Source organism: Spea bombifrons, chromosome 8 (genome assembly GCF_027358695.1).
Source record: "Spea bombifrons isolate aSpeBom1 chromosome 8, aSpeBom1.2.pri, whole genome shotgun sequence".
NCBI classification, from domain to species: domain Eukaryota; kingdom Metazoa; phylum Chordata; class Amphibia; order Anura; family Pelobatidae; genus Spea; species Spea bombifrons.
The window spans coordinates 45440463-45451547 of NC_071094.1; the positions used below are offsets into that span (position 1 = coordinate 45440463).

An 11085-nucleotide genomic window follows, 5' to 3' on the forward strand; every position below is an offset into this window, starting at 1 on the left:
GCTGTAAAGTAAAAATGCTTTCAAAAAATAGACATTTATCGTTTACTGAACAGAAGAAAATCAAATCAGTATCTGGTGACCTCCTTCAAAACAGCGTCATTTCTTCTAGGTTCACTCGCACTCACACTCTAAATTGAGTATCAGCAGTGAGTGCATTCGAAGGCTTACGTCTCAGCCTGCTTGGGGGGGAGAGCAGTTTTTAATACTCTTTTTTTTTTTTTAAACAATTTTATTATTTTTAAAAACTTTTTCTGCTTCTAACTGAAATCCATCAACGCTAAAACCTGACTGGTTTAAATATTTTGGTGCTGAGAAGTGTCTATTTGATCGTGATCCCCATTCCTAATCATGAAACTATTAATTTTTTAAAAAAATTATCTGTTACCCCCCCCCCGATGCGTTGTATGCAGGAGCCGCCATCTTGCTGCCCCATCAATGGTGTAAATCGCCCCTCACCCTGCTCGGGCTGATGGGAGAGAACAGGAATTGGCTTCCAACTTCCTGCTCGGGCGGACCAATCCCTTACGAAAAAATTACTGCAGTTTTTTGGACATGAAAACTTTTACTGCAGTTTTACTGCATCTGTACTTCACTGTAGTGCAGTTTTACTGCAGTTATTTTTGTAAGGAAGTACAAATGCAATAAAGCTGCAGTACATTGAATTGTAGGTTTGCAATATAAAAAAAAAGTGCAGTAAATGTGCAGTATTGCAGTTTTTTCATGTCCAAAAAACTGCAGTATTACTTCAGAAAAAAGTCCCAAAAAGGTCTGGCCATCCCTAGGCTTTGGTCTGGGAAGGAAGGATGAGGTTGCATATCCCCTTGTGGGAGAACAGCCTCAGATGATGAAGGTTGACTACTTGATATTTACTGTGGCCTTATCTCTTTGGATCACCAGTCCCTTTTTTCCAGACCGGATGTACAGTAGACAACGGGAGGAGCTCAAGGCCTTTGGCTTCCAAAAAAACCCCCACCAAAAATAAATAAATAATCTTCTGTCTCCTCAATTTTTTTCTCACTTTTGGAATAAAGTATCCCCTAAATTCAACATCTTCGGTCACGTTATGTGGAGCACCGAGGGGTATGAGGTCAACAAATCTCTGGATCTCGTGGATGACGGCGTCCGTGTATGGCATGCGCAAGCGATCTTCTATGCACGGGGCTCTGTTTCTGCCAATGACCCGGTCGATCTCGCGGTGAACTCGCTCTGTGGACACATAAGGAACTGAGGAATATTAGACACAGCATAAACAACCTGTCTGTCTGCACGCCACGTGCATCCCGGCAGTCCGTCACATACACACCTTCCACGTCTGGGTGCTTGAGAAGAATCATCAGGCCGTAACGTAGGGTTATGTTAACTGTATCAGTACCCGCTCCAAACATATCAAAAGTGGTGTCAACCAGCGCGTCCATGTGAAATTCAGTGTCCGGGATATCCTTCTCCTGAAACAAAGGCAGCGAACATAGTAACAGACAACTCAATTTTACCTCACCACATGGTGGGGTATATTCACTAAACTGCGAGCTTGGAGGACAGTTGAATGTCTACTCATTCTGCCTTCACTACAGATTATAAAGGACCGCTTCCTGAGGAGCTTCACCTGCTAGACAGAACAACCCAACAAATGAACAACAACAACAACCACCTGTTACCTCTACATCCACTTTATACATGGATCCCTTGAAAGTAATTGCCCGCTGTACAAGACAGACTTTATACAAAACTCGGGTTAGAGATGCAGTAGCCAGATCACCACTCACAGACAGCTGCTTCATCCTTAATGGGAGTCATCAGCATGAGGTTGGGGTACTAGATTAATACCGGCTTGATCTTATTTGCATGCGCCTACCCAGAAGGTGGATGTGGAAGCACCATGAGATTTCTGAGGAAAAAACAAGCCTTCTGGCTTCTCTGGTGTCTGTAGATGAGCGTTTAATAATACTTCTATTTCCCTCTTCATTTTAAGTGGAAAGGTTTTCCCATCAGCTTTGCTCACCATAACTTAAAAAAGGGTATTTCTCTAACTGATGATAAAAAAGAGCAGCTAGCATGTTTATGGCTTCTTCTGAGGCTCGGGATGAGCTGATTGCCACCAGCTGAGCCCTCTGAGGGATTGCTGAGTTCAGTTCTTCATCTATAGTCTCTGGCTGAGTAACTCTTCTGCCAGGCTGCATCTTCCTGGCTGGGATGTTGAAAAGCTAGCAGGGCCTCTTGGGGCTCATTGCACACAGCTTTCTGACTTTGACGATTAGTTGAAAAAGCTGGGGTCCTGAGCCTTCTTGGTGTAAAATAAGATGTGTAAAAAGAGATTGCAAGAAAAAAAATGAGTGGAGATTTGGTTATTGAATTCTTTACTTGACTTTAGTCTGAAGGCTGTCTTGTACAGTGGGCAATTACTCCCAAGGGATCCATGTCTAAAGTGGGTGTAGAGGCAAAAGGTGGTTGTTGTTAACTTTATTTGCATGTGTCTACCCAGAATCCATTGTGGTTGTGGCAGCACCATGAGATTTGTGAGGGATAAACAAGCCTTCTGGTGTCTGTAGATGAGTTAATAATGCTTCTACTTCCCTCTTAATTATAACACATGAACACATTGTATCTTACCAAGATGTGCAAGACCTACCACTGAATAAGGAGGCAGGAAAAAGAGAGCAACTCGATAGACCAAATGGTGGCTATGTCGTCAGAGTCCATATTTCTATGTATTTTGGTTGGGTTCTGCCTTAGGCCTGACCCATGGCAACCTCAAGACAACCCTTCCTCCAAAATGTGTTTTAATGACCACCATCGTCCTTACCGAGAGCCGGGATATGACATTATTTACAAGAGCTTGCCCACCAGGATGTGCGGCACCAGGTAATGAGGTGTTACTGACCGTGTGTGTGCATTACGATGAGTATACATATAAGTGTGTGTTAGCATGAATGTGTATGTGAAAGCATGTGTGCTGTTTGGGGGAGCTTACAAGCTGTTTGGGGACAAAGGTGAAACAACAGCACTGACCATTTGTTTGAAACACAAAGATGACCCACACAAGCTGTTTGGGGTCACTGACAAGGTGTTTAGTGGCACTGGTCACACAGTCAGAGTGTTTGGCGGAAAAAAGATGGATTAGAAAAGTTGCTTAGGGCACTTGACAAGCTGTTTGGGGACAAATATGACACAGACAAGGTGTTTGGGGGCTATCAGGCCAGTATACACCACTGGTATTTTAGCCTGAGGGTTCAGGAGACTGTAGGTTGCCCTTCCTTTAACAAGAGGGTCCTTGTTTTGCCCAATGGCTTGCCTTACATGGCACTCAACGAGCTCAAACACTTCTAACCCTACATTGTCTGTGTTGCCAAACATTTGCCATCATTCCATTTGTGTTTGATAAACTTTAGCCCTTCCTTCGATAAAACAGACGCGGTAAATTTACTCACCTTTGGTTTTTCGGATTTTCTCTACTAAGAACTGAGCTTCCTCCTGGATTCGCTCCTCGACGCTCCTCTTCCCCATCCCAAAATTTCTCAAGGTCAGGAGAGAGAATCGGCGCAGCTGCTTCCAGCGCTCCCCGTTACTGCCAACGACGCCTGCAACAGACCAGGTGGAAGAGAATCAGTAAACCGGTAATATAAAGAGAGACCTATCTGCCACTGGTGGGTGACAGGAGGGAGCTATGAGACACGGAATCTGTCCTGTGGGGGCGGCACAGACAGAAGTAGGGGACACGGAGTCCGGCCATCTTCACCGTGACCGCCATCGATTATCCTTTCCAAAAGCATGCGTCCCCGAGCAGAAAACTCCTCTCCACGGTTGTTCAGCGCCTCTTTCACGACATCATAACCACAGAGGACCACGACTCGCTCCATGCCCACGTGAATGGTGTAGACCGGACCAAACTTTTCACTGAACTACAGGGGACAGAAAATGCAGACTTTCGATATTCCATTGTCAATATTTTGTTAATAAAGAAAGAAATATTCTTGTTATTTAAGGAAATTAAATGCGCCACTATCATGGCCACCGTCCTTCGCACCGTCCTTCGCACATCTGTGAGCTTATTTGGTATATTGTGCCATTATTACTAAATGTTCAATGGAAGCTGCAGAACATGGAGTTACGGGACTGCGTAGGTTCTCCTAATCATCCATCATCATGCCAGAAGATGGCACGAGTATTAACGCATCGTGGTGGCACTGAGGTTGAGCAGGGTGACTCCACGTCAGTGACCTGTTCCCAGTTTGACATGAGTAACAGCGGAAGGACATGGCTGTGAGCACATGGACATCCACGACATCACGCTCACCCCTTGTTACATCATGGACCTCACACTGCCCCAGCAGTCACTAATCACTGAGTCGTCCAGTGCTCCAACATTGCCTCTCCCACCCAAACCAAAGACCGAATGGGGCCGTGACATCCTCTGGTGACACCTATTGTGGGAAATCCTGAGTTGCTGGAAATAAATCTCTGTTTTCTGAACATTTGAACAATTCTTGCCTTCCGTATGGGGCGTGGGACGCCATTTGTGGACTCCATACTTATGTAATTACGTCGTCGTTTCAATGTCCGGAACTCCAGGAGGCTTCAGGTCAGAAGGAAAGAGGTGGCAGAGAGCCAGAGGATGGCGGGCAGGCGAGCGGACCAGTTAAAGCTCAAGGTGAGCAAAATTAAAGTTTTAGAAGGACTCAATCTAAACACTAACACTCATACTCAGTGTTCCTGCCATCTAGTACTTTATCTCTGTTACTCGCTGACCCTGGCTTAGACCTTTTAGGTTGTCCTGACCAGACTCCTACCACCGTTGCTCCCCATCTTCGTAACCCGGCCCTGACCGCTGCCGGTTCCCGTCTGCGAGGGATTCCCCATCTGCTGTAGGGTCTGCTTTCGGTTATTGAATCCGGTGTCCTCATTTTTCACCGTGGGGTGGGAGGTACCGGCTAATCTTGCCAGTGGACCCCAACCGAGCCGGAGTTCTTGACAATCGGCCAACTTCGTTGAATTAATCCCAACAGAGCGAACAACCTGGCCTGTCTGAGTACGCACCCGAACCGTGCCCTGCGCTCGTTAGAACAGTAGAGGGCCAGAGGCTTAGATGGAATGTGAGGAAGTTTTACTTTACTGAGAGGGTGGTAGATAAGTGGAGCAGCCTCCCAGCAGAGGTGGTAGAGGGTAATACAGTGAGGGGATTAAACATGCATGGGATAGACATACGGCTCCTGAATCTAAGACGAGACCAACGACTGATTAAGGGTTGAGTCTTTACAGCAGGAGAAACGGGCGGCTAGAATGTCTCTTCCACCCCTGCTGGGATTCTACTCTCACTGTTAGATCTCCTATTCCTTCTGCGGTAACTATTTGATGACATCAAAATTCTTTCGTTATGTCACATGTGGGCACCTGTGACGCAACTTAAGGTGGAAAACCATAAAGACGTGATTTTTAATGGAGTTTCACAGGGCTGAAAGTACAACTTTTTGGATATTCGCAGGAGTTCTGTCCCCTATTATTAATAGATTTTACATTTTTCTTCTCTTGAATGGATTCTAAAAGGATCCAGTCATGGTGTAATTTATTTTTATTTAAGCTTCACGTCTTCTGTATTCTTTGAAAAGTACAACAAATCCTTATCTTAAAATTGTTAAAGATAATATTTTCTTAACCCTTTTTTTTAACCCTTTAATCGCTTTGTGACCGTTCTATTTTGTTTCCATGGATTCCATCCATAACAAGTGGACAGAAGAAATATCATCGATATACCCAACCAAATACGCATTATTGGCTATTGGCGCCCACATTCTATTAATATTATAATATTTCTGCTCAGAAAAAAAGATGCTTTTCATTTTGTAGAATAAAATAGCATTTATTTAAAATGAATATCATAAAATCTCTCTAAATATACAGAAAAAAGAGCTTCCAATTACAAAAAATATCTGTAACCTTTCAATCACATTATAGGATGGATTACTATTACTATTATTATTATTACTATTATTATCATTAATATTATTATTATTACTATTATTATTATCATTATTATTACTATTATCATTATAATTATTATTTACATTTTTTAATCAAAAGGTTTAATCACATAAAGAAACAACAAAACGTTTACAGAAGTTTCTTATTTGTGCAACAACCTATCAGTGCCTGCTTTTGTATCACATGACATTTAAGCATTCCCGGTAAATTTATGAATGGGGCCTCTTCTGCATGATTTTCTGGGGAGACCTTAGTTATTATTAATTAATATCCGGAATAATATCACTAATATTTTAATAATAAAATGTCAAAATAAAAAAAGTGGATGAAGAAGCCCATTTAAGGTTTTCTAACAGCTTATGTGAAGTATGGCGGCGGCGTAGGGGGAGGCTGTTGGTATCACTACCTTTGTTATAATAAAAACACGTCGCCCTCGTCGGTCTCTGTTAGCGCGGAATGAAGCTCAGCTGGTAGGCTCGGGGAATGTTTCCAAATCCGCTGATCTCCGGGGTGAGGTCGAGCTCTTCTCTGTCCGCGGCAGACTTAAGCGTGAAGTTCTGCAGGATGGTGGTGAGGAACAAGAAGAGCTCCATGCGAGCCAGGCCCTCTCCGGCGCAGATCCGCTTCCCTGCGGGGTGGGAGAGAAGAGACATGGAATCGCTGAGATCGCCTATTTTTTTCTGATGACATCATTTAAAAAAAAGGAATTTGACCGCCCGATCTCTTGTAACCTTTTGAAAAAAAGTTTAAAACTGTGTAGAAAAAAAACATAATGGGGGGAGTTTTTAACTTGAATGCGGATGTGTGTGATGGGATTTGGGCAGAGAGAGGTACCTGAGGAGAACGGCATGAATCCGTCTTTCTTGGAGAATTTTCCCTCGTTATCCAGGAAATGTCCCGGGTTGAAGTCGTTCGGATTCTTAAACTGCTTGGGGTCGCGGAGAACTGAACCGAGCAGCGGGTAGATGGTGGTGCCCTGAGAATGAGGGAGAACGTCTTACAGCGAGGGGAATCAGACATCAAACCGTTTGTTTAGCTTATTAATAAAATAAAATGTTTGAAAAAAGGAACTTTCAGCTTTTGACCCAATAAACACACTGAGCTGATGCTTTATGGCTATGCTAATGAAGTCCGTTCCCCATAGACTCTCATTATTCTGATGGTCCCTCTGGGAGGTGAAGACATTCTAAGCCCTGGTCTCGGAATAGTTTGGGATATAATAAAGGCAAAGCCTCTTCCTATACAGGGCAATAAACATTTGGACTCCACGGCTGATGGTGGCCGTCCAGTTGTTTGGATATTTTTTGGAAAAGGTGGGCGAGCCAAGCATTGAGTTGATATTGAATTATCTTTGTGATTCTCACCTTGGGAATAAAGTATCCTCTGAATTCAACATCTTGAGTCACTTTGTGTGGAAGTCCAAGGGGTATGAGGTCGATGAATCTCTGGACCTCGTGGATGACGGCGTCTGTGTACGGCATGCGCGAACGGTCTTCGATACACGGCGCTCTGTTTCTGCCAACGACCCGGTCAATCTCCTGGTGTAAACGTTCTAGGGGCAAAGGAGACAACAAGGGACATAAGTTTGGGGAAGATATCCCCACTGGAGACATGATACCGATATATTCGCTCTATTATTATCCCTTCGGGGTAACATGGCTGACTCTGTACCTTCCACGTCCGGGTGCTTGAGAAGGATCATGAGGCAGTAACGCAGCGTTGTGCTCACAGTTTCTGTCCCGGCGTCGAACATATCAAACGTGGTGTTAAGAATCCCATCCATGTGAAACTCGGTGTCTGGCATGTTCTTCTCCTGCGACGACATTAAGGGGGAGAGAGGCAGAAAATAAGGGTTTGCTTAATTCTGGTTAAAACACAAACATGGCCTCTCCGATTTGCTTTCTAATCCCGAGATGGAGTCCTGGGCTCCCCATCTTCCCCACGTTCTAACGCAACCATCGTAGGGTTCTATGTTACTGCATCCGACGTCACATTCTACGCTGTTCCCCAAAACCATCCGCGTTCTACATAAACCATCAGAAACCTGAAATAAATATTAGAATAGAATATTTGCCGTCCTCGTCTATCGAGCGTCACCAGACCCGGTTCCCGGACTCCACAACGAAGCTTCTCTGCTGCTTGCTGGACTCACCTGCTCCATCCTTATGAGGAAGCAGTCGATGAAGTCTCGGGGGGAGTTGAGGTCCAGGGTCTCCTGGTGCATTTTGACTCTCTCCGAAACAAATTCTTTTATCCCCTTAATGGCGTCGAAGAGCTTGTTGTGGGGTCCGGGTAATTTCCCGAAGACCTTTGGGTATACGTTATACATCTGTAAGAGAGCAAACGTTGGGGAGGATTAGGTCAAACTGTCCTGACCTGCTCCCCAACACTGAACCGAGTGTCACTCACCTGACCCCAAACTGAACTGAAGCCTCTAAATGTTTCATTTAAGAGGCCGAGTAACCGCAGAAAGTTCTTGTCTTCGTACTCAAACCGGTTCCCGAAGACCACCGAGCAGATGACGTTAGACACGGCTCTGCTGAAGTAGTAGGTGGGATTCAAAGGCTGCCCTACGAGGGAAACGGAGACCAAAGAACGATCAGAAACCCAAACTCCTGCCAGATAACGTACCGTCTGGAGCTGGTGGTACTACCGCTGAAGCCCCCAACACAAGAGGACCATTTAACCCTTCATTTTCTGTAAGATCGGAGTTTATACATTCCCACAAAGGATTCAAATTGCTGACAATGGAATGAAATTATTGGCGCTCTGATAAATTTATCCCCCTTCGGCCTCAAAATATCTGCCTCGGTTTGGTACGATTTGTGATAATATCTTGGATTCTGTATAAAGTGTTTTTGTTGGCGGGGTCGATATTCTCCGGATAATTCACACACCGTTGGTTCTCCTGAGCTCCTCGATGAGGAAAGACGCTTCCTCCTGGATTCGCTCCTCGATGCTCCTCTTCCCCATCCCGAAGTTTCTCAGGGTCATGAGAGAGAATCGGCGCAGCTGCTTCCAGCGCTCGCCGTTACTGCCAACGACGCCTGCAACAGACCAGGTGGAAGAGAATCAGGCGATGACGCCTGCAATAGAGAATAGAATGGATAAGAAAGTCCCTCGCGCCGCGGGCCGACATGGACAGAAGGGGGATAAACGCCGGGAGGGGGGCGAGATGAGGGCAGGGTATTTTCAGCGGAAATGGTCGCCCCCGCAGAACAAAAGCCCGGGGATATTTAATGGGCCGATTAAGTCATTTAGCATTAAACAAGTAATGCTCACCGGGGCGGCCCTTCCTTACGAGGGAAGCGATCCTCACCGTGACCGTTATTGCTTATCTTATCCAGAAGCGGCATGTGCCCCCGACCCGAAAATTCCTCCCCGCGGTCGTTCAGCGCCTCTTTCACCGCCTCGTAACCATAGAGGACCACGACTCGCTCCATGCCCATGTAAACGGTGTAGACCGGACCATATTTCTCACCGAGCTAGAGGGGCGGGAAATGCAGACCCTTAAATATTATTATTCAATATATTATTATTATTATTATTCAATATATTATTATTCAATATATTATTATTATTATTCAATATATTATTATTATTATTATTCAATATATTATTATTATTGTCATCATTTTTATTATTATTATTATTTATTATTGTTATTATTATTTTTCTTTTAATATTATTATTATTATTTTTTTTCTATTTATTTAATATGTTATTAAATGTTTTGTGTTTATTAGTATTATTAGTCTGATCTACCCAGAAAAAAATATGTATTAAAATATCGAACAAAATATCAAATCTCAAGCTACTAAAAGTTAATTTTCTCCTAACTTGTTAACCAATAATGAACAAAATGTTTGTGGAGCCAAAAAGATGTGTTTCTCATCATCGTCTCAAAACAAATAACAGAGCAACAGAAAATGTCCAAAAACAGCAACATAATACAATTATTATAAATCATTTTACGGAGGTAAATTTATCTCTACGGGCAGAATAGGAATTCGGTTAAAGAAATATAGTAAACAGATAAAAAAGTACTGGCAATATTAAACTAGTCATTAAGTCCAGCTTAATACGTTCAAATTGGACAATAATGTTAAAGATTTGTTAAAAAGTTAAAATATAACTTATGATTGTAGAATATTATATACCGAATGGGCACAAAAATAGTAAGATTCCAAAAATAATAGACAATATTATTCCTAGAAATCTACAACAAAATTATTGGATTTAAATGAATTTGTGGGCGACAAAATAAACCATTTACATTTACTTAGCCCTTAAAAAACTTTACATTTTAACAGAAAATTTGCTTCCTCATTTTTTCAACAATATATTAAAAAACGAAATGCCAAATTTCCTTTAAATAAATGAAAAACCGCCAGAGAATTCCTTGAAAATAAATCACCGTCAAATACTAAAATAGTAGTTTTTATTTTTCGGTTTTTAGAAAATGTTTCTAAATTAAGAAATCAGGGAAAAATGTGTATAAAATCAGCCCCCCCCCCCTCCTGCCTTCGGAGGTCGTTTCTGGTTCTTTACTTTTTTCCCGTGTTTTAGCTCTTTTTCTCACTTACTTTAACAAGCGACGTGAAGATCTTTTTTCCGTTGAGATGAAGAATGTTCCCCAAAACGGGCAGCGGGGTCGGTCCGGGGGGGAGCCGCGCTTTGCCCGGATTCGGACTGCTTTGCGTTAAAGCATAGAGCAGGAATACGACGCAGACCACGAGCAGTAAGGTGGAGAGTCCGAGGAGCTCCATGCTGGGGCCGTGTTCTCAGGTAATCGCCACACCTGTGTTCCACACGGTATTTATACACGAGATCCCACAATAGCCCCGAGCCTGGCTCCCTGCCCGCTTACTTCATATTAAGCCGAGAGGAACTCGTTTGTCCTCGGTGACCACCTGATGGCGAAATATTTCAGGAGCTCCCAGGTCTAAAGGACAGGAGGTCGCAGGTGACCCGGTCATCAGCGCCATACACAGAATGCTTCTTCTCCGGGGGGCCTCTATAGAGCGCTCGGGGGTCTCTCGCACGCCCCGCACTTTGATTTTTAATGCAATAAATGTTATGGTTATTATGACGGCTCCGGCCATGGATTGT

General features: G+C 43.6%; 1 protein-coding gene across 1 annotated transcript; it reads right to left on the reverse strand.

Moving 5' to 3' along the window:
* Positions 1-6378: 6378 nt before the first annotated feature.
* On the reverse strand, positions 6379-10748 carry LOC128502717 (cytochrome P450 2C5-like). The gene is made up of 9 exons (XM_053472609.1): positions 10560-10748; positions 9293-9458; positions 8871-9020; positions 8383-8543; positions 8126-8302; positions 7645-7786; positions 7338-7525; positions 6808-6949; positions 6379-6601 (listed from the first exon to the last, which is right to left on the reverse strand). The coding sequence occupies exons 1-9, from the start codon at positions 10740-10742 to the stop codon at positions 6420-6422; spliced, it is 1491 nt and encodes a 496-aa protein (XP_053328584.1). The 5' UTR covers positions 10743-10748; the 3' UTR covers positions 6379-6419.
* Positions 10749-11085: the final 337 nt, after the last annotated feature.

Excerpts from the sequence above, each read along its gene's own strand:
- LOC128502717 (XM_053472609.1), bottom strand. The coding sequence starts at position 10,742 with ATGGAGCTCCTCGGACTCTCCACCTTACTGCTCGTGGTCTGCGTCGTA. Across the intron at positions 8,544-8,870 it reads GGAGCTCAGGAGAACCAACG|GGCAGCCTTTGAATCCCACC; the intron begins GTGTGTGAATTA and ends TTTCCCTCGTAG. Across the intron at positions 6,950-7,337 it reads GAGGATACTTTATTCCCAAG|GGCACCACCATCTACCCGCT; the intron begins GTGAGAATCACA and ends CCTCATTCTCAG.